The 23,252-nt window shown below is 39.6% G+C and overlaps 1 protein-coding gene across 5 annotated transcripts in view; it reads left to right on the top strand.

Moving 5' to 3' along the window:
* Window positions 1-23,252, top strand: part of LNPEP (leucyl and cystinyl aminopeptidase) — a 62,403-nt gene that overhangs the window by 18,804 nt on the left and 20,347 nt on the right. For 3 of the 5 annotated variants that reach the window (XM_082075429.1, XM_082075428.1, XM_082075425.1), the window contains exons 2-5: window positions 12,594-13,434; window positions 17,181-17,319; window positions 19,961-20,092; window positions 22,487-22,607. In XM_082075429.1, coding sequence (XP_081931555.1) covers window positions 12,617-13,434; window positions 17,181-17,319; window positions 19,961-20,092; window positions 22,487-22,607 — 1,210 coding nt within the window. In that variant the 5' untranslated portion in view covers window positions 12,594-12,616. Of the gene's footprint in view, window positions 1-9,022; window positions 9,130-12,593; window positions 13,435-17,180; window positions 17,320-19,960; window positions 20,093-22,486; window positions 22,608-23,252 lie in introns of all 5 variants that reach the window. The other 2 variants (XM_082075427.1, XM_082075426.1) reach the window with 1 other exon arrangement.

Here is a 23,252-nt window from a genome sequence, read left to right as displayed (position 1 = left end):
CATTCAGAAAACCTTTTAGAAGTACTGAAGACTAATAAACAGTCACTTATATGAGATTACACTCGTAGCTCCTGTTTCTTATGGCACCTTAAGAAATACATAATCATGTGTTGTTTTAATTTCCATTATACAGCCCAATTGGCAGAATTTTCCCAAAAAAAGAAAATAAAAACAACCATAAAACCAAATCCCCACAAAAAACCCCACAAACAAACAAAAAAATTAGATCTTCAGTATAGGCTGGAGGACAGGAAATAGAGAGTGAATTTGTATGGCTTAGAACTTCAGTTCCTTTGCTAATTTTGGATCAGTAATTAGCAGCTGGGCTTGGAAGGGACCTCTGGAGATCGTCTAATCCAACCCACCTGCTAACGCAGCTTCACCCAGAGCAGATCACACAGGAATGTGTCCAGGCAGGTTTTGAATGTCTCCAGAGAAGGAGACTCCACAACCTCTCTGGGCAGCCTGTTCCAGTGCTCTGACACCCTCAAAGTAAAGAAGTTTCTCCTCCTATTCCAAAGGAACCTCCTGTACTTCAGTCTGTGCCTGTTACCCTTTGTACTATCGTTGTGCACCACTGGAAGGAGTCTGGTCCCATCCTCTTGACACCCACCCTTGAGATATTTGCAAGCGTTGATCAGATCCCCTTTCAGCCTCCTCGAGGCTGAACAAACCCAGCTCTCTCAGTCTCTCCTCAAAAGAAAGATGCTCTAGACCCCTAATCATCTTTCTACGTCTCCACTGGATTCCCTCCAGTAATTCCTTGTCTGTTGTAAACTGGGGAGCCCAGAACTGGGCACAATACTCCAGATGCGGCCTCACCAGGGCAGGGCAGAGCAGAGAGGGAGGATAACCTCCCTCGACCTGATGGTCACACTTTTCCTAATGCACCCTAGGACACCTTTGGCCTTCCTGGCCACAAGGGCACATTGCTGACTCATGGTCAGCCTGTTGTCGACCAGAACTCCCAAGTCCTTCTCAGGAATGCTGCTTTCCAGCAGGTCCACTCCTAACCTGTACTGGTGCCTGGGGTTATTCCTCCCCAGATGCACGACCCTACACTTGCCCTTGTTGAAATTCATCAGGTTCTTCTCTGCCCAGTCCTCCAGCCTGTCCAAGACACGCTGAATGGCAGCACAGCCTTCTGGTCTGTCAGCCCTTCCTCTCAGTTTGGTATCATCAGCAAACTTGCTGGGGGTGCACTCAGTCTCTTCATGCAGGTAACTGATGAACAAGATGAACAGGACTGGACCCAGTACTGACCCCTGGGGAACACCACTAACTACAGGCCTCCAACCAGAGTCTGCACCGTTGATCACAACCCTCTGAGCTCTGCCATCCAACCAGTTCATGCTCCATCTCACCATGCATTCATCCAGCACTTCCTGAGCTTGTCTATGAGGAGGTTGTGAGAGACAGCATGAAAAGCCTTGCTGAAGTCAAGGCAAACAACATCCACTGCTCTGTGGACAACATAGTCATATCTAGACGATAGAAAGTGGCATGACTTAAGGACACAAAAATGAGTAATTAATCAGACCAAGCTAAACAGAAGGTGGTCCCTTGTCATGTTCCTATAAGCCATACATCTTTCACTGCTACATCTTTTCACAAATTAGTCTTTTAAATTACAAAGCAACTTTACCACAATACTCTAGTATAACACATGATCATGCAGGGACAATCAGGGGCTGCAGCAAAACTGCCTAGTATTTGTTTCAAGTATTTATGTTGTCCAAAGACCTCCATTAACACTAACAAGGATAATGTAAGCTTTCCCGAGTGTAAAAGCCTCAGGCAACACATGTAATGAATCTCAGTACGTGCAACAATGAAGTATCTTTACAATGTTCAGTTTTGAAAGTCGTTATAAATATTCTGTAGAATACAAAAAGTCGTTACTCCTTTATTTTTCAGAGTCACTATCTTCCTATAGCGCTATTGATACCTCTCTATCATACGAGAAGTATGTACATTTCCCTTGCAAAACAAAATCAGTAATCTGCTATCAGGCTTCATGTCCAGGTATTCTATCTCAAATTGAAATCGCAACACTCAAAATTCTTACATGAACATAACTGACCCATTCTTCAAGTTAATTCCCTTTTAAAATGTATGCAGAAAATGCTCAAAGGCAATTTTTGTTTTCTTCCACTTTCTATATTCAAATTAAAAGGTTCAAATTAAAAAACTGCACAATTTAAACCAAATAAATCCTACTGATAGACAGGCTGTCCCCACTTTCTGAGACTTAAGTTTAGCACATTATCACATTTAAATAATGAGCGGGTACAACACAGTATTTTTAATTAAGGAAACGTTAAAAGAATTGCAGTAACACCTGGCATTTTGAAGCAACCAAACCCTTAGATAAGCATAGGAAACTGGAATAACCTAGAAGCCAAACGACTACCAGATTGCATGTTGTCACAGACTGGCAGATGTAGCAAGACCCAAGGCCAGAGCATGTGGCCCTGTATAAAGTGTACCTACTAGGTGGAGTAAAAATTGATTCTGACAGGATATAGACTACTTCTGTTGCATTTAAGTTATGGGATAGAGGGTGATGCCCCAAAATAGAAACATACTAATGTGTTGATGTGTTCTGTGTCTGGTCTATCAGGAAAGAACACAGGAAAACTATGAACAAAGTATTCATTTTGCTATCTGACTTGCTGTCAAGCAACTCACTAATATTATGCCAAAGTATAATTCTGTCCAATTATTTCAGGAATAGCTACAGGTGTTTAACAATGGGTTTAATTATTCAGGCCATAATACTGTTTTAGATATCTAACCTTTATGTCTAACTTGGAAAGCACTGGTCTTTTCTTAGCAGAAGCATTTGCTGACCAAACAGTAAACTCCATAGACAAACCACATGGATTTTGTTCCTTCTAATGACTGGTCGCATTCGCTAAGACCATCCAACGGGGCGAAAAGCAACTTCAAGAGTTTTTTTTTTCCTTTTAAAGATCTATTTTATGTTCATGTAACTATCTAAATGCCACCTTTTCCAGAAGTATTGCTGAAACACTTGCAAGATTTCAGCACAGATAGTAAGCTCAGAGTACAACACATGAATAAGCCTGCTACCATGATGGTAAAGTGAGTTTCAGAAAAAGGTGCCAGCAGGAACAAATACTGTGCCACACAGCCTAATATAAAAAAGCAAAGGCTCCACTATTCCTAAAACATTCAAAAATTAATTTAACACTCTTGAGTTCTAGCAAACAGCTTAAAGCTTTTTGTTTACAGGACTCCATGAAAACATGTGAAGCACTTGCAAGCACTTTCAAACACACTGTGTAAGGCAGGCAAGCACACTTCAAGGAGACAGATATATTGCCGTATGTGCTGGGTTGGCCAAGATAGGTTTCATTTCCATAGGCAGCTGGGGGGATCACACAGCCAGGACTGCTGACCCAAAACCAGCCAAAGGGATATTCGATACCACATGAGGTCATGCTGAGTTACAAAAGGGGGCTGGCCAGGGGTGGAGTCTCTCTTTCTCACTGCTGGGAGCACTCCACAATTTTAAAAGAAACTATTAGAGTGAAGACAAATATATAAAATTTCTCTGCTACAACGGCAGTATCTTTAAGAGGTAATATGATCTGTGCAGATGCCCGTGCAGCCACGGCACTAGAAATTTTGTGAGCAATAGCTGTATTTGCTATAGAATTTGTTCTTTTAAGAAAAGGATGGACATGTTATAGTACATTATTCATCTGTATTTATGAGAGAGCAAAACAAAAATATACCTACTTCCGGTTTACATCGCAAAATTACTGACACACGTCATGTCATCAGTCCTTCCAAGCTAGAGACAAGAACAACATGAAATGTGAGAGTCAATAAAAACCAGAGGAACTTGCATTGTACAGTTTAAATGCAAGAAGGAGGAAAACAAGCTATAGGACAACAGCATAAGTAATATTCAGCAAGCTTTGAGAAATGTTACAAGTTTGTTCAGATTGTTCAGATCAAACAATTACTAGTTTTTAAATTCAAAATAAGTCAACATTTTAAATGCAAAAACACTTATCTTTTCATTAGAGAAAAATAATCCCAATGCATGGCAGGAGAGAAAGGCTAGACTTGACTGTAGGAACAAAAATGTAACTTCTCACATTAAATAGTTATCTAAAATGCGTATAAGTGTATTTGAGACACTGAAGATTAGGAAGTACTATTGAAGGGTTACATTTTTAATCCTGAACTTTTTGTCCCCAAATCTGCATCTTCAGCCTCAGGTAAAGGGAAGGTAGGAAAAGAGAAATGTTCTCTAAATACTCCATATCTCTCTGAATTGTCCTGACTAAAATGTCAGAAGTATTACTGTAGAAAAGCAACATAGAATATGGTTTTCAACCACACTTCTCTAATTTTGTTTAATTCCATTTGGCACAGACCCATCTTCCACATTCACTTAATCAAAGCCATAAATCAGTTTATGCTGAGTATAATAATAATAATAATAATAATAATAATAATAATAACGTAATTTTAACAGAATTGTGCAAATCAGAACTATATAACCAGGCTCTGCTCCTACTGATGTCAGATTACCAATACTGTTTAACAGCGAATGAATCAATCTCCAAAATTCCAAACTGCAAGACATTAAATTTTTCCTAGAAGAAAGAGAGGAACATACACTCCTATTTGTGGGCTCCATGTTAGACTCATTGCTTGAGTCTTCCTACAAATCTTGATCTTATTCTCAGCCAAAACTGTTGTTGCAGTTATTGCTTCTTGGCTTTGTTACCAGCCTTGGCTGATGGGAGAGGGAGACAGGTGGCCCAAATGGGAGTTCCAAAACACTTACTCATTTCCACAGGTCCTGAAACAGGCACACGAAGGCATTTTGAAGAAAACTAAATATTACTACACTGAACATCCAAAAGGTTAGAAATATTTTGGAAAGGTATGAGTGTCTGCAAGTGGAACCAAACAACAACATTGAGAAAGACACATTGAAAAAGACACATCATTGTCATAGGAGATTCCCTTCTGAAGGGAACAGAAGGCTCAATATGCAGACTGGACCCACTTCTTAGGGAAGTCTGCTTCCTCCCTGGGGCCAAGGTTGAAGATGTGAAAACTTCCTGCCCTGGTTAGGACCTCAGATTACTATCCTCTACTAATTTTTCTGGTAGGCAGTGATGAGACTGTGATAGGAAATCTGAAGGCAATCAAGAAGAACTTCAGGGCCTTAGGACGACTGGTTAAGGGATCAGGAGCACAAGTAGTGTTCTCTGTCTTCCCAGTCACAGGGTACGACGAGGGAAGATACAGGAAGACCCAGAAGATCAATACCTGGGTGCAGGACTGGTATTATCAGCAGAATTTTGGGGTTTTTGATCATGGGTCAGCTTACACGACACCAGGCCTGCTGGTGACAAATGGGATGCACCTATCTCAAAGGGGGAAAAGGATCCTTGGAGAGGAGTTAGCAGGGCTCTTTGAAAGAGCTTTAAACTGGATTTGAAGGGGGAAGGGAGAAAAAACAGGTACAGCAGGGACAAAACCAAGGGTGGCATGCCAGCATTTGAGGGAAGGGGTCCTAGCAAGGCCCTTTGGTCTGCCATCTCAGTGGAGGCAGGGGATGGAGAGCAGTGTAGTAGCAAAGACACGAGAGTTACAGATGTGTTAGAAACCACGTAGCTGCCTGAGAATGGTCACAAAGGAATTAGGGCTTATCCCCCCAAAAAGGTGGCGGGATCAATGGCCCAGCTGAAGTGCAACTATACGGATACATGCAGCATGAGCAACAAACAGGAGGCCACTGTGTGGCAGAAAAACTATGATGTAGTTGCCATCACGGAAACATGGTGGGATGACCCACACTACTGGAGTGCTGCATTAGATGGTCATAAACTCTTCAGAAGGGACAGGCAAGGAAGGAGGGGAAGTGGGCTAGCCCAGTAGGTTAACGAGGGTTTTGACTGTCTAGAGCTTGGTGACAATAGAGTTGTTTATGGGTAAGAATCAGGGGGAAGGCCAACAAGGCAGACATCCTGGTGGGGGTGTGTTACAGACCACCCAACCAGGATGAAGAGGCAGACGAAATATTCTGCAGGCATCTAGGAGAAGTCTCTCAATCACTAGCCCTTGTTCTTGTGAGGGACTTCAGCACCTATTACTTTCATCTTGAAAGAATTTGGTCCATGTCGTTTGTCCGTCTCAACCGCGACAGTTGTATGTCCAGCAGACATCTGGTGTGCTGAAGTCCCCTTCTGTTTAGCTTGGTCTGATTAATTACTCATTTTTGTGTCCTTAAGTCATGCCACTTTCTATCGTCTAGATATGACTATGTTGTCCACAGAGCAGTGGATGTTGTTTGCCTTGACTTCAGCAAGGCTTTTCATGCTGTCTCTCACAACCTCCTCATAGACAAGCTCAGGAAGTGCTGGATGAATGCATGGTGAGATGGAGCATGAACTGGTTGGATGGCAGAGCTCAGAGGGTTGTGATCAACGGTGCAGACTCTGGTTGGAGGCCTGTAGTTAGTGGTGTTCCCCAGGGGTCAGTACTGGGTCCAGTCCTGTTCATCTTGTTCATCAGTTACCTGCATGAAGAGACTGAGTGCACCCCCAGCAAGTTTGCTGATGATACCAAACTGAGAGGAAGGGCTGACAGACCAGAAGGCTGTGCTGCCATTCAGCGTGTCTTGGACAGGCTGGAGGACTGGGCAGAGAAGAACCTGATGAATTTCAACAAGGGCAAGTGTAGGGTCGTGCATCTGGGGAGGAATAACCCCAGGCACCAGTACAGGTTAGGAGTGGACCTGCTGGAAAGCAGCATTCCTGAGAAGGACTTGGGAGTTCTGGTCGACAACAGGCTGACCATGAGTCAGCAATGTGCCCTTGTGGCCAGGAAGGCCAAAGGTGTCCTAGGGTGCATTAGGAAAAGTGTGACCATCAGGTCGAGGGAGGTTATCCTCCCCCTCTGCTCTGCCCTGCCCTGGTGAGGCCGCATCTGGAGTATTGTGCCCAGTTCTGGGCTCCCCAGTTTACAACAGACAAGGAATTACTGGAGGGAATCCAGTGGAGACGTAGAAAGATGATTAGGGGTCTAGAGCATCTTTCTTTTGAGGAGAGACTGAGAGAGCTGGGTTTGTTCAGCCTGGAGGAGGCTGAAAGGGGATCTGATCAACGCTTGCAAATATCTCAAGGGTGGGTGTCAAGAGGATGGGACCAGACTCCTTCCAGTGGTGCACAACGATAGTACAAAGGGTAACAGGCACAGACTGAAGTACAGGAGGTTCCTTTGGAATAGGAGGAGAAACTTCTTTACTTTGAGGGTGTCAGAGCACTGGAACAGGCTGCCCAGAGAGGTTGTGGAGTCTCCTTCTCTGGAGACATTCAAAACCTGCCTGGACACATTCCTGTGTGATCTGCTCTGGGTGAAGCTGCGTTAGCAGGTGGGTTGGATTAGACGATCTCCAGAGGTCCCTTCCAAGCCCAACCATTCTGTGATTCTGTGATTAGGAAAGGATATAAATGTAGGAGCTATACAGTCCTAAAATTACATTCGGCCCTTTGAAGGCATCAAAGAAGCTGATATGGCCACTGGAAAAAACGATATTGACACACTGGTCTGCCACACTTAGTTTTTAACCTCACATCACTTCTCAGGATTGTTTGTGAACTGTGAATGTTCATACTGTTCTCTTCTAGATGTGATAATAGATCACATAAGGAGGAAGGTGTTGAAAATCTCTAATTTGCACGCTACACATTTGTGGAAGAACTTAGTAAAATTGCTTCTACTGGGGTGCGTTTAAGCTTTTAGCTGCTGTAGCTTTAAGCTTTTAGCATCATAACATTAGTGCTAATCGGGGAGCAACAAGACTTAGCCCCATGACTTTTTTTAACCTTTTTGTTCACTCTCACGCTAAGCGCATGTTTAGTAAAGATTTAGATATAAATTGCTATGCCTGATGACAGATAATTTTGGCAGCTCAGATCAGCACTTCCTTAATTGTGTGCTACTGTGACTACAAATGCCTTTAGTGCACCTACAGCCTCTGGCATGACAATGGTAGTTCACTGGAACCATGCAGCTTCTTTGCAGGTTAAATTTCCTTAGCCTTGCAATTATATTAATTTTTCCTGCATCATATTTGGAATCTGAAGTAATTTGCTTGGATAGCTGAATTAATGTTCTTTTAATGTGGCAGTGTTTGCCTCTTGGCCATACTTGGTGTGAAAGATGACAGTGAAATGTGATGGTTGCAGTCATGTTCCTCAGGCAGCTGCTTATTCCTTATGGATTGTTTTGGTTTAATAATACCTTTTTTCTGTCCTTAGTGTGTTTTTTTTTTAGCTCATATTGTAGCTCATGAGTTAAAGCTGGAAGGTCGTAAGAGTTCAGTTCACATGATTGATGACTCACAGTATTATGTTATAAATTCACGTAATCCAGCAGGGAGCAAGCAGTCCGGAGTTTATCTGAGTGTAAAAGCTTTAAACATGTTTGCCATGATTCCTCTCCAAAACGTAGGCTGGCTTCAGTGCTTCTGTGAATGTATATGTCAGCATAAATAACTCCAGTAACCTTTTGATACTGTGTCCATGTGCTTTCCAGTGGAGAATAGTGGTCTGGTTATGCCCTTGATTTTCAGTAAAGTTCTGATCCTACAGATTTTCAGCATTGCAGAAAAACCAAGACTTGGATTGCTTCTCATTTTTGCAAATACTTATGTAGAAATTAGTTTTAACTGCTGTTTTCCTCAAGATTCATGTATCTTGGCTATTAAAACTGTGCATTGCCTTGAAACTAACTTGAAACTATCTCTTAATGTCTTAGTTTCAGTTTGAGAATGTTGTATGATTATTTTTGACTAAAAGAGTTATTAGTTCCTACATGGAACTTTGAAAATATTAAGATAGTTGACCTTAGAAGAAACTTATTAGCTCTTTAAAAAGCAATCTGTTCTGTCAGCTGCAAAGCTGATGAAGCCTACTTTTTGCCAGTTTTATGCTATTTATCTTTTTCCTCCTTCCCTCTGCAGCGCCTCCCCTGTCTTCTGCCTCTTTTGCTGGCCATGCAGCAGCACATGCCATGGCTGTGGTTGGAGCTGTGTACTGACTGTCTGCTACCTTTTGGAGTGCTTACAATGTGAGTCTTAATATCTGCCTTTTCTACATAGCAGATACTGATTTGGGTGTGTTCCGCCAGCACCTTGTTTTGGGGTGGGATTGCACTGGGACTTGAAGAAATTTGGTCTTGCATCTGTTTTCAAATTTGATTGAAGTTAGCCTGCAGATTTGAAAAGCAACCAGCAGAGGGAGTAATCAACAAGAATCTACTAGAAATAGATTAATGAATTGTTCATAAACTCTTCTTGGGTAGAAGAATTGCAGAAGAGCTTCTATTGCACAATGCTTTGTCTTTCCACTTTTTTCTTCCACTACCTAGTGTATGTGTTTTCACGTGTAACTTAGATTTTTATCCTCTTTCTTGGCTCTGTGAGGCCTCCAATCTGACTTACGAATGCACATGCTACAACGTAGGGATCACACTGCTGGAGCACTGAACTCCAACCACAGCCCGAAGGCTAGAACATGAGCACTGTACTGGGAAATGCCATAAGGACAGAAACATTTAGAAGCTGCTTTTGCCTGGAGGTTGGAGTAGATGACCTCCTGAAGTCCCTTCCAACCTCAGGTATCCTGTGAACCTATGATCCTATTCTTGTCAAAGCAGCAAGTGTACAATGGCACAAAGGCTGAGTAGGTATATCCAAATTCCAGCAAACTCCCTGCTTTCATCCATGTCCATATTCCTTGTTTAGACTGACCAGTGCATCTTCCTCTTACTGGCTTCTGTAGGGTAGGATTTTTTATTTTCTTTTTTTCTTATTTTAAGACCTTTGCAGAGAAATGTTCAAGGTTGATATTTTTTAAAGTAACACAGCAGGTTTTTTGTTGGACATGCAAGGTGCTGATTTATGAAGGAGAGTTGGGCAGGGAAAAATTTGATGAAATATAACAAGGGCAAGTGTAGAGTCCTGCACCTGGGCAGGAACAACCCCAGGTTCCAGTATAGGTTGGGAGATTACATATTAGAGAGCAGTGTAGGGGAAAGGGACCTGGGGGTCCTGGTGGACAACAGGATGACCATGAGCCAGCACTGTGCCCTTGTGGCCAGGAAGGCCAATGGCATCCTGGGGTGTATTAGAAGGGGGGTGGTTAGTAGATCGAGAGAGGTCCTCCTTCCCCTCTACTCCGCCCTGGTGAGACCACATCTGGAATATTGTGTCCAGTTCTGGGCCCCTCAGTTCAAGAAGGACAGGGAACTGCTGGAGAGGGTCCAGCGTAGGGCAACCAAGATGATTAAGGGAGTGGAGCACCTCCCTTACGAAGAAAGGCTGAGGGAGCTGGGTCTCTTTAGTTTGGAGAAGAGGAGACTAAGGGGGGACCTTATTAATGTTTATAAATATATAAAGGGTGAGTGCCATGGGGATGGAGCCAGGCTCTTCTCGGTGGCAAACAATGATAGGACAAGGGATAATGGGATCAAGCTGGAACACAAGAGGTTCCACTTAAATTTGAGAAGAAACTTCTTCTCAGTGAGGGTGACAGAGCACTGGAACAGGCTGCCCAGGGAAGTGGTGGAGTCTCCTTCTCTGGAGACATTCAAAACCCACCTGGACATGTTCCTGTGCGACCTCACCTAGGTGTTCCTGCTCCAGCAGGGGGATTGGACTAGATGATCTTTTGAGGTCCCTTCCAATCCCAAACATACTGTGATACTGTGATACTGTGATATTGTGTTTTGAAGATATCTGAATGGTCTGTATGTATAACTATGAAATAAATGGCAGACAAATATTATTAGAGGTTTAATACACAGATATCACACAAAGAGAAAATAATGGTAGGATGTGGGCTAGAATAAAAATTCTTGCTCCAACCTTTTCAGTGTTGCACCTACTGACACTATAGTTTTCTGAGTTTGTGGCCTTGATACATTTTAGACACTTAGTTGAAGAGTTTGGTATATCTAGTTTGTAAAGATTCTTGACATATTTTCTTTAAGATGTTTTGTTTTCACCTTTCAGAATTTCAGCCATATAGAAACCCAACTTAAAAAAAAAAAGCGGGGTGGGGGGGTGGAAATAAGGCTACTACCAAACCATAAATCTTTACCCTGCCAATATCTTGCCTTAGTCTGTTTCAGTGTTTTAAGCCCTATCAAGCAGCTATGCATAGTTATATTCCTGAAATTATTGGTGCAATTTATTTATGTATATTATCCTCAATTATTGGATAGGAGCTTAGCAATACAGATAAAATCAGTAATGTATGGTAGGAACACCGATATTGTAGACTGTATATAGACTTGCCAAATGTACACTCTTGTCAGAAATTAATAAAGTTGGCCTACTTTTCAGTATGCTTAGATGTAAATAAAAACTTATCTTTCTCATTCTGAAAACAGAATGTGGAGGATAGAGGCATGATGTGATTATTGTTCAATTAACAGTAGACTTTCATATGTGAAATGCATTAGTTTCATTGTTTTGTTCTCTAGACAACTCTATGGTGTCCTAACAAAAGCCAATTGACATCTTTTATATGTTTATAGTGCTTTGAATTAAATACAGTATGAAAAAAAAGAAGCTCCTTGTTCCTAAGTTAGCTACTTTTGGATGTCCATGTCCCATTCCATATATATGCTTCTTTCCAACAGTATTTTTAATTTTTTCCACTTTCCACCAAACAGGTCATCTGAAAGATAACCTTTTACAGAAACAGTTATAGACATTTGATTAAAATATAACTGCATGTAGAATATGAGAGTACACGATCCTTTTAACATTTGATATGGATTTCAATTCTTCGTTTGTGTTCAGTGTTCCATTATCTATTAAGGGCAAATTTTATGGAGACAAACAGTCTGATTGGCACTGATTTTAGTTCTTGCCTGCATGGATCTTTTTCAAGGGTTCTATGAGCTAGATCTTAAAGGAAGATGTCAATTGGAACTGTAATTTTTATACTGCCATTTTTATGTGAGAAATACTATTTATATTTTGGGGGATGTGTGTGAAAAATTAAGTTTAATAATGTCAAGTGGATGTTTTATTTTTGTAAGTGCCAGCACACTGGCAGATTTTCTCCTGTATTGAAGAACTCTGTAGCTAGCATATTCAGAAACACCTCTAGAACTGTATTGGCCTCCTGTGCTTTACCCTGCAAGATAAAGAATATTCCATCTTAACTATTTTAGTTGGATACAGATATAGTTTTCTGCAGTAGAGGAAATGTAGCCAAGATATTGACATCAATGAACTGGGCATTCTATGCAGTGATACAGCTGATCCCCAGTTATGATGCAAGACATGATTAAATATGTACAACAGAAGCATTCTTTCAGAGATACTGAATGAAAAATTACAGTACGCAGAAAAGCACATAAATGTTTTCTAGAAGCAAACCTGAGAGAAAAAAATCAAAGAGCTCTTGATCATATGTACCGTAAAAGTGTTTCCCATTCTGTAGTTCAGTAAACTATCTTCGAGGTATTATAATCATGCCTTTTGTTTATGATGTAACATATGATCTTTTCTTTTTCAGATCTAATTCAGTTACCCAGGAATATGATTGAAAATAGTATGTTTGAAGAGGAGCCTGATGTGGTTGACTTGGCGAAAGAATCTTGTTTGCATCCCCTGGAGCCTGATGAAGTGGAATATGAACCAAGGAGCTCCCGGCTCTTGGTGCGTGGCCTTGGAGAGCACGAAATGGAGGATGATGAAGAGGATTATGAGTCATCAGCAAAATTGTTGGGGATGTCCTTCATGAACAGAAGCTCGGGTCTCCGGAATAACATGTCTGGCTATACACAAAATCCAAATGGATTGTGTTCTGCACCCTCTACGAGGACTGTGGTGGTTTGCACAGTTGTTCTTGTGATTGCAGTTTCATTAATAATGTTGATTTATCTTCTTCCCAAATGTACCTTTACCAAAGAAGGCTGCCATAAAAAAAATCATTCGATGGAACTAATATACCCTTTGGCAACCAATGGAAAAGTGTTTCCATGGGCAAAAATTAGACTTCCTCCTGATGTTGTACCGCTGCATTATGATCTCATCATGCAGCCAAACCTTACTACTCTGAAATTCGCAGGCTCTGTAAAGATAGTGGTTAACATTACCAAGGAAACTCGGAAGATTGTACTTCACAGCTCAGGACTTAATATCACCAAGGCAACCATTACTTCAGCAGGAGGGCATGAAGCAAAGCCAGTTGAATTCCTGGAGTATCCATTGCATGACCAGATTGCAGTCATGGTTCCTGAGGCTCTCCTTGTAGGACAGAATTATACCATCAACATAGAATATTCATCTAATTTATCAGATAGCTATTATGGCTTTTACAAAATTTCTTACAAGGATGAGAATTCTAAGCAAAGGTATGCCCACAGTGTAGCTTCTCTCTTGATCACTTCTAGATCGTGCTTTGATAATAGAAATAACAAGGGTTGCTTTTTTAATTGGATGTCTCGTACAACTGATTCCTGTTGAGCACAGTCAATCTTTGATCTCCTGATTAATCTACCTGAAAAATGTATTTCATGGATGAGTTCACTAAGTCAGGGCAGCCTCTCTGTCAGTTAAATGGAGTGATATATACAACCAGTATACTGGTTGTAGGTAGCTATAGTGTGGCTTTTTGTTTAATTTTTAGTTTCTCTCTTCAGAAATTCTTCCTACATCTCTCAAACTCCTCAGTCTCAAGACAGAGAGTGGGGAAATGGTGTCCCACCATCATAGAGAAAGATCGGGTTTGAAACCATCTGAAGAACCTGAACATATACAAATCCATGTGACCTGATGAGACTCATCCCACAGTCCTAAGCAAACTGTCAGATGTAGTTGCCAAGCCCCACTCAATCGTATTTGAAAAGTCATGGCAGTCAGGTGAAGTCCCCAGTGACTGGAGAAGAGGGGAACATCACACTGATTTTTAAAAAAGGGTGATCAAACTTTTTACCAAGAAGATTAATTAAATTGCCACCCACCACCACCCACTTCAAATGGGCCTTACACTGGTCATGCACGTAAGAGTGTTCCTGTCTTTGTTGTCACATAATTGTCCATGCAATTTTTATAGAAACAGAGCAGTGCGATAAACACAAGACTGAACGAGCAGTATGAGTCAGTCCAGGACCAGCTGACAGAACAGTAGTTTTGAAGGGTCCACAAAACAACTGCTAAATAAAGATAGCACCAACTTGTGCTAAGAAATACTAAGCTCTAAAGCTTAAAAAAAAAAGTTGAATGGGTTGTAAAGGAAAAGCAAGACAAATCAATGTATATATTATTACAAATCTTTGCAAGAGAGGGAGAGTTTATATGGAAATTCCCAAAATACTAATAAATAGATTTTGTTTCCTGAAAGCAGAAGGCAGAATTTAAAATTAGCATCACCAATGCAATCTTTTTCAGATTGACAATATATGCTTGAAATTATTATCTGGGAAGATAATCACACTGAGATTGTATTTCTTTTCAGTTACTTAAAACAAGATGTTTCATTGAGCTGTTGCAGACTGTTTCAGTGAGACTGCCTGAAGAGGAAAACAGAAGTGTGGCAAACTTAGTCATAATTTTTCTATTTCCAGTGAGATATGGAAACTATACTCTGCTGATGTTTGAATTGTTTAAGTCCCTCAGTGATTGCTCATATTTAAAAAATAAACAAAACAAGATACTTAGTGTAAAGATTATTTCTTAGACTGTTAGCAAGCTGCATAACATTGGAAAGATGTATTTCTTTTCTGTTCTCTGAACAAAATCCCAGAGTCAGGAGAATTTCAGAGTCAGGAGACCTCTCTGAGCATTTTCTGAGGTTTTTTACAATTTGCCTTTAAAACTCCCACTCCTATTGGGTCTCTGAGGTAGTGCTGAAGTGTGCAAGAAGTTAAGTTAGCTGCAAGTTATTTTCAAATATATGCAAAACCTGGTGCATTCAGATTGAACCGTGGAACATTTAAGTGGGTTCTTGAACTGGTCAGCAACTTAGATAAGGTAGTAACTCTCTGCTTTTTACTCCCATGTGTTCCTGTTGGTCCTCATCTGAAGTAGTCTAAGGGGCTTTCTTTAGGAAATCAAGGATTTTAAGAAACAAAACTGGGTTAAAGGATTGTTGATCTGTTTCAGTTGGCTGGCATCTCCAATGGAGGTGGGTGTGTTTTACTGAGGTGCAAACATGGGTGACTGTTCAGATCCTTCAGGTAAAGTGCTGTTGATAAGCCTCTTATGAAAGGGCTGTTCCTCAGGGTATACTAAAACATTACAGTGTATGCGTGATCGTTAGAGAGAATCTGTTGTCACTTGGGAAACTGCTGATAGGCTTTAGAATTCTGTCATTATAACAAAAATGCCACAAGTTGTTTCTGTTGTGGAATGTTTGGATAATAAAGAATCACAAAGGGTGTAGATTGCATCAGAAGAACATAACTACAAGAGGAAATGAAATAGAGCTAAGTAGCTTATCACAAACAATAATTACAAGCATTACCATGAAGTGGGAGTAAGAACACAGTAAGTGTAGAAGGCAAACATCTTGTGAATGATTAGCCTCTTTTTTAATCTCTGTGTTTTTTCCTATTCTGATGTAGCTGAAGCTTTGTTTTCTCCTTGTTTAATGGTAGTAGAAGGAGAATGTGTAAGTGTTCACAAAGGAAAAATATGATCTATCAGTAAGTTCTTGAGTTTTTGTCCCCCTTCAGTCCAGTGCTACCTGCTTTTCTTCAGGAACAGGATATAGCACATGCTTTAAGTTGTATGTTTTTCAGTAAATCCTTTTCAGATAATTGCTGATACAATTTCTGTTGCTTTGCCTGCCTCTTCTAGTTCCACAGGCTTTGTCTCTGTATGTTTAACGCCAGTGGTTTTACAAATGCAGGCTACCTTGCCAGCCTCTGTTGTCATTACATTTTATGTATAAGACTCAAGCTGTCAAGCTGCTTTTGCAAGAAAATGTCTTTTTTTCTAGTTTAATTTTCTTTTGAAGATTTTTATATTGTGACAAAAACATTAAAATTATCAAATGGCAAAATAAGTCCCTGTTGCCAGATGCAAATTTAAGAAGTTGGGCCTTATTTATACCTCTATGCAGAATGGTTCTATGTTTTTTAGTTTTCTTCTGTAAGATCTTTGGGTGAAGATAAAAAAAAAGAAAAAGAAACTTACTGCACCAACATCAAGATTGTCAGTGAGGGGGAAGAGAAGGGTAAGAAGTTGAAAGCAGGCATAGAGAGCAGTCTTATTAGTTGTCAGTAGTGTGCCTCCTCAGAAAAGTTGTAGGTCCAAAAATGTTTGTATCATGGTGCAGAAGGAAAGAAAAGCCCCCAAAACTTGTGAGTAGCTTAGCAGTAGGTGTTTTATTTTGGTTTGGGTTTTTTGTTAATTTGTTTGTTTTGTGGGTTTTTTTTAAACCAAACAAAAACAAACCAACCAACCACAGTTGTCTCCACTGTTTAGCTCTAGTAGAAGACTTAATTTCAGGAACTCCTTGTTGAGCTCCCAGTGTTGGCTAGCAGGAGCAAGTCAGAGATGCTCTCTAGGAAAAGCCATCATTTCTGCAGCTGGTTAGTATCCAAATACTGGAGGAAGAGTGTAGGCTTCTGGGAAGTTCTCTTGTGATGTGACTCATTGTTGGACTGGAGACAAGGCAGTGCATGAACTTAGAAAGAATCCATCTACCAGCCAGCAAAGGGAGCAGGCATACAGTTAGGTGAACTATGGGAGAATCTGCAGGAGAGGGCATGACAATTAGATAAAAACACCTCATTGTAGTCTCATCTGCTGCTGAGGTTTTAAAACTTCTATTTAGTTGGCATGACCACTGACTTAATTTTTCAATTTTTTTTTTCTTTCTTTTTACTGGAAGCTGTCTGGCTGATATTTTGGTGATTGTTCTTTAATTGTATTATTCCAGTTGCATTCTTCTTTGTTAAGATAGTGAAAAACAGCCAAATACGTTTTTTTGAGTTTAAAAAAAATGTTAATGAAACATTTATTCTAAATGTACCAACCCAGTCATGTACCATTCAGAAAGCTTCTCCCATAACAATCTGTTGCAAGGTTATAAAAAAACTGACATTTATCCTTTTCATAACTCTTAATTTGCTCTCTCTACTCTTTCTGTTAGGTGGTTTGCAGCAACTCAGTTTGAACCTCTGGCAGCAAGGTCTGCTTTTCCGTGCTTTGATGAACCAGCATTTAAAGCTACTTTTTTAATCAAGATCAAAAGAGATGAGACACTTTCTGCTCTGTCGAATATGCCAAAGGTAACCTGCTTTTGTAGAGGAATTTTAGTAGAGCTGCTGTCTAGGTAATCTGTTTAAGTGTTTCGTATAGTGTTTTTGTTGCAGGGGATTGACTTGAGCAGATAAGCTATAAACTGTATGACTTTACAATAAAACAACTTCCTCTTCCTCGAAAACTTGAACTGATTAACTTCGTAGAAAACACAACTGTTTAATGTGCTGCCCAGTGTAGAATATTGTTGTAGGGATAGTTGAATGGCTATGGGAGGGGTTCTTGTTGAATTTAAAAGAATCCTTATTTTGCAGGAGTTTTGTTGTTGGGTACATCAGTCTCAAGAGCCCTTAAGATTCTCTTCTGAGTTTTCTGCTTGCTGATAGCACACACGTGCAGAATACTGGAATATCTTTTTCAAAGATTCATGTAACTAGCAATAGCCTCTGTGAAAGATACATGTGATCTTGAAAGATGTGCTTTTGAGCCTAGAAAAGAAGCAGCATGGTGTGAATACAGAGTCAACTCCAGCAAATGAATAAGAGATCTGAAATTCCTTAAGCTAGATCTTTTCAGGCAAAATCTTTTAAGAGGATATGTGAATTTTATGGTGATGCTTTGTGCTATTAAGCCTTTGGATAAAACTTTATAGAAATCTAATTCATTCAGACAGACCAGCAAGACTAATTTATTAACTCGTCTGTGTCTGCAGTAGGCCCTCTCTCATCAAAACTACCACTGTTTATCACCCAACAGAAACATAATTCATACTGACATTGATCTAAGCAGCAATGAAAAAAATTACAACCTTCATATTGGTGGGACACACGTATAAACTGTGCAGTTTGGGTCCCAGAAGACTGTCAAAAGCTCAGGTGCTGATGTAGCTACTGTGTTTTTGAAAACCAAGCTAGTAACTGCAGCCTCGTGAAATAATATATTTTTCACAGTTCATGAAGGTTTATGATGCTGATTTGTGGTGATTCCCAACCATTAGTTTAACAGGATTGCAGCACTTAAGTTTACATCCAGGCCTCAGAGCACTTTATTTGCTGCTCTTTTCTTCACTGAAAGAAGAAGCAGTCTCTGCTAAACAATTCTCATGTTCTATGTAAACAAGTCAGAGTGCTCACTTACTTTCCTCTGCTAGGAGTTGGACAAGTGGCTAAAACTACTTTGAACAGCTTCCATAGCTCTACATGTACTGTGGTTTACCATTGCTGCATGTGTGCAACAGAAATTGCTGAGCTAATTGCACATAGTTACTAAAAGTGTATTTTGTTCTTCAGTGTACCTTCCACACATGGTGGGTACTCTGAAGGACACTGGTGTGTTTTCTCTGGAAAACCAAGAGAATTTTTCTTTCGAGTTCACCTACTACACCACACTACCATAGAATGCTCCTACTACAGATTCTTTTGTAGTAATTGCAGGTCTTGATAACAGGCTGTACTGAATGGAGAGACTTTTCAGTTTAGCCACTAGAAGGTTCAATGTGAACTTCATTTTCTATAAATACCTACATGAGCAAGAGATGTCAGAAGCAGGCTTTCTCAACTAGCGTGTACATCGCTGATATGGCAGCATATAGCGGCTGGCACACATTAAGACTACAAATAAACTGTGGGTGGTTTCTTTTGTAGTTTTGTTTGTTTGTTTTTTAAATGAGGATAACTGATTTTTGAACCAGCTTAGCTGCAGCCACTGTAGATTTCCTTAGAATGTCACCTCTTTTTGAGGATGAAGCTGTAGTAAATGCAGAAATTAATTTATTCACTGAAGAAAATCAATAATGGCATTCTGTTCATATGTAGTGGTCAGACTAGATGATAATATTGATTATATCTTCAGGCTTAAAAATCTCTTCCTCTTTAGGCTGACAGTTAAATTTTCAGTGGCAGTTAAATGTGAAATCATTGTTTAGTTTGAAATGATCTTGTCTAAAACTAAGGTTAATGTAGTTGTTTTTAAATGTTTGTGGTTTCTGGAAATAAACTTGAACTGCCATCCCTGTCTCCAAACCTTTACTATTGTGCATTTATTCTACACTTAGTAGTGCGTTTAGGCTGGGTATTTTTTTGCTTTGAACAAACTGAAGCCTTAGGTTTTCTTCACTTTTTAAAACGTGATCTCTTTTGATTTGTAAGGGTGTGTGTGAGGGGTTTTTTGTTTTTTTTTTTTTTTTTTTTAAATAATGACTATGTCTGGTTACCTTGTTTTGAAGAGGCTTCTGGCAAGAGACAAATGTTTAACTCATGTAATACCAATATTTTTAGTAGGCTATGCTGAACTGTGTCTCCGATGTACCCTAAGGTTCTCTTGAGTTACTGCTAATCTTTATGTCGATGTTGGATTATACTGGGGATTTAAGTGTGAAGTAAGTTAGATGGATGGTTTCCCCAACAATGCATTTGTGTGGTAACAATGCTTGAGAAATAATTTTTGGATATATAGGCTTAAATGTGCCATGTCTTGTTAAGTTTTGTTACACCATGAGCAGGTTGTAGTATCATGTTTCCCACTGAAATGTAACTAAAATACAAAGATGTTCTGCAAGTTTACTTATAAACTGTTCTAGCATGAGGTAGTTCTTTGATTTAATATTGATTCCTTGCGTGTCTTAGTGTTCTTTTGTCTGCATTAATAACCATGTTTTCCTTTCACCTGCAGAAGGCCACCACTCCTGTGACAAATGGAATTGTTCAAGACGAGTTTTTTGTGAGTTTGAAGATGAGCACTTACCTAGTAGCCTTTGTTGTTGCAGACTTGAAAAACATCAGTATGGAAACTAATGGGAGTCTGGTATGTTTGTTTCACTTTAATTTCTTCCTCACCCCTCCTAAGCCAAGCAGCCAGCCAAAACAAAAGAAGAAAATCCCAAAACCAACAAGTAAACCCCATCTTTTAATTTTTTTTTTCTTGGTTTTACTATACTCATCATAGGTAGGGGACAAAAGCCATATGCTATAGGTTGGACTGACTTGATATCTTATACCAGATTGAGAAGACTTTTACAGCAAGGGACTTAGCATCAGGTCTTGTTATACAGTGGAAATTTACAAAATCTAAAATTCATAAGAGCTTTCAGAGCTGGAAGCTTTAAACTTTTAGTTTTAATGCTTCATCTGTGAGGGAGTAGTGTCATGTAAACCAGGGAAGCCTACATATGATTTTGAGCAGTGCTGCAAATATGTTCTATACCTCCAAAAATAAATAAGCTACCTAAAAAACCCAAGCCCTCCAATAAAGCAAATCTAGACTACCTTTAAGTCTGCATTTAGTCACCTGAACACAAAGATTTCTTTGTGAGGTTTTTGTTTTTCTAAAGGTTCCAAAAATCAAACAGTTGGTCCTCTTTGATCTTTGCTCTTCATGGGGATGTGGCCTGCAGGGTCAGTGAGCAGTTACTACAATGTGTGCAATTAAAGTAACTAAACAAAAATATGGTAATATTAGGAGATGCTCCTTAATCTTATTTTAGGAGGTGCAGGAGTTTTTCAGTGAGCAATGATTTTCATGACTCTCTAGCAGGAACTGCCCCTTTGTGGTGAAATGTCAGAAGTGCCAGTATCTACCTAGAAACAGCCAGAGGGAATAGTGCTAGTAGCATTGTAGAAGGAGAAGTTCTCTCTTTAATCCAATATACACAACTAAAGATACTGGTGAATAGGCTTTGATTCTGACTTGGGCAGAAGGCAAGTCCAGTAGGCTTTTAGAATCATAGAATCATTTTGGTTGGAAAGACCCTCAAGATCATCGAGTCCAACCATTCCTGTTTCCCCAAAATAAGACCTACTCTGAAAAAAAGCCCTAGCTTGATTTTTCAGGATTTTTGAAGATGCTTGAAATATAAATCCTACTTCAAAAATAAGCCCTGTCTTATTTTCTGGAAACAGGCTAACTGTCACTAAACTTTGTCCCTAAAAACCTTATCTACGCATCTTTTGAACGTGTCCAGGGATGTTCTTCAACTACTTCAGTCGCTTCCCTGGGCAGCCTGTTCCAAGGCACCAAACATGAAGGATCTAGCAATGTATACAAGTATTTGCCAGCTTGAAGGGAGAAAGCACAAGAATGATCATACCAAGTAAGTCTGGAGTCTGGCTAGTGGGTTGTGCTGTTGCTAACAGTGTCAAGTAGGCCAAGGGAGACTGTAAGAAGGAAGTATACAGTGACATTTTCCACAAAATATATTCTCAAAGTGCTTCCAGTAATTTTTCTCTGGGAGATTCAAAGAATTTGACCTAACCAGTTCACGCAAAATAAGTTTATTGTCCTGAATCTTATAAGATAGCTTAGAGTTGAAGGAAAGTTGTTATGTGTTCATAATGCAATTGAGATTTTTCCCAACTCCAGAAGATCCGGGCGGGGGGGGAGTTATGTCTTGGTTTTGAGCTTAAAATTTGCAGCTAGTAATAATTTTGTACTTCCAGGAGCACTACATTAGAGCCTTACTTCTATGTGGTTGGTTCAAACTCAAAAAATTAAAAGGTCACCCATCCATCTATTGGCAATGTCATTTGTTTACAGATTTGTAGCATAGTGAGAAGGACTACTTTCTTTTTAATAGAAGAGGAAAATTAGTCTCAACCTATTTTGTGTTTGTGTTTGATAGGGCATCCTAAACCTGGATCAACCTCTAACCTAATCAAAGTTATTTTGTTGATATAGCAACTTTAACATGAATAGATGGAGACTGTAACCTCTCAATTTTTATAAATGTGTTTTACATCGTGTCCAATGTGACCCTACCTTACATAGAGGAAAGGGTGAACTTTGTGACAGTTATTATTTCTTGAGATAATTTCTTGCAGATGATGTCATACTGATAGCCTATACTTATAGATTATTTGAGGTATAAAGGGAGAGTCACTTAATAACTCATGAGTAAAAAAGGAAATGGATCAACTTCTGTTCATATGGACCCTTCTTGAACACCTTCCTTAAAGCTGTCAGCCTTTAATTGTTCTTGCATACACATTGGTCAATTGGATACTTTGTATTTTGACTAGTCAATAAGGTCTAGCAAAAAAATTAACTCTTCATTGACAGCTTCATAACTAGTGTTTGTAACGTATGTGCATACTCCCCAAACTGTGTCCTACCTGTTTCAGGAAATACTGCCAGGTCCTCTTTTACTTCTAAAGCTTTTGTGAGTTTCAAAATTTTTTCTCTTTTCTTCTCTGTTTGGACTAGGTATCTGTCTGTGCCATACCACAGCATCTAAACCAAGTTGGGTATGCCTTAAACACAGCAGTGAAACTTCTGGAATTTTATGAAAAGTACTTTTTAATAAACTACCCTCTTGAAAAATTAGGTAAGTTCTTTTGAACTTTTTTTAAACACAAGAAGAAGCAGCCCTAATTGATTCTGAGAAATGCAGGGGAACTTTTGTTCTGAAAAGGTGTGCTTAAAATAAACAATAACATAAAGCATCTGTGAAAAAAGGTTCCCTCCAAATTATTTTAAAAATTCATAAAATGTTGGAGTATTAAGTGATTCCCAAGCTAGAAAACTTTTGTGAGCATTTGACATCAGATTGCTTATGCTTGTATATAACATGAAAGAAATAATTCAGTCTAAATTTGACATGATGTGCCTTCAGTAGGGAGATACAGAATTCTCAGTCTGTAGAACCATATTCACAGGTGCAAAATCTGCAGCCTGACTTCTGTGCATGTGTTAGTTTGACTGGAAAGATACTGAAATGAAGTCTTTTAAGACATTGCTTTCAAGAGGGGAAGCCCGATTTCCTCATTACTTGTGTGCATGCAAGATCTATATGCAGTGTCTCTAATGCTTTAAGTTGTTTCTGTAAGAGTACTGCTAGAGAAACATGGCTTTAAATCTATGGGTCTTCTGTGCTTGAGATGTGAGCAGATGCCAACACAACCTGATTTAAATAATGAGGTTTTTAGTGATTATGTAATAGAATAGGTAGCCTTGAAATACAGAATTGCTT

Source organism: Streptopelia decaocto (genome assembly GCF_964273445.1).
Source record: "Streptopelia decaocto genome assembly, chromosome: Z".
Lineage (NCBI taxonomy): Eukaryota > Metazoa > Chordata > Aves > Columbiformes > Columbidae > Streptopelia > Streptopelia decaocto.
The sequence above is the reverse complement of the archived record's forward strand: the minus strand, read 5'-3'. Positions and strand labels throughout refer to the sequence as shown.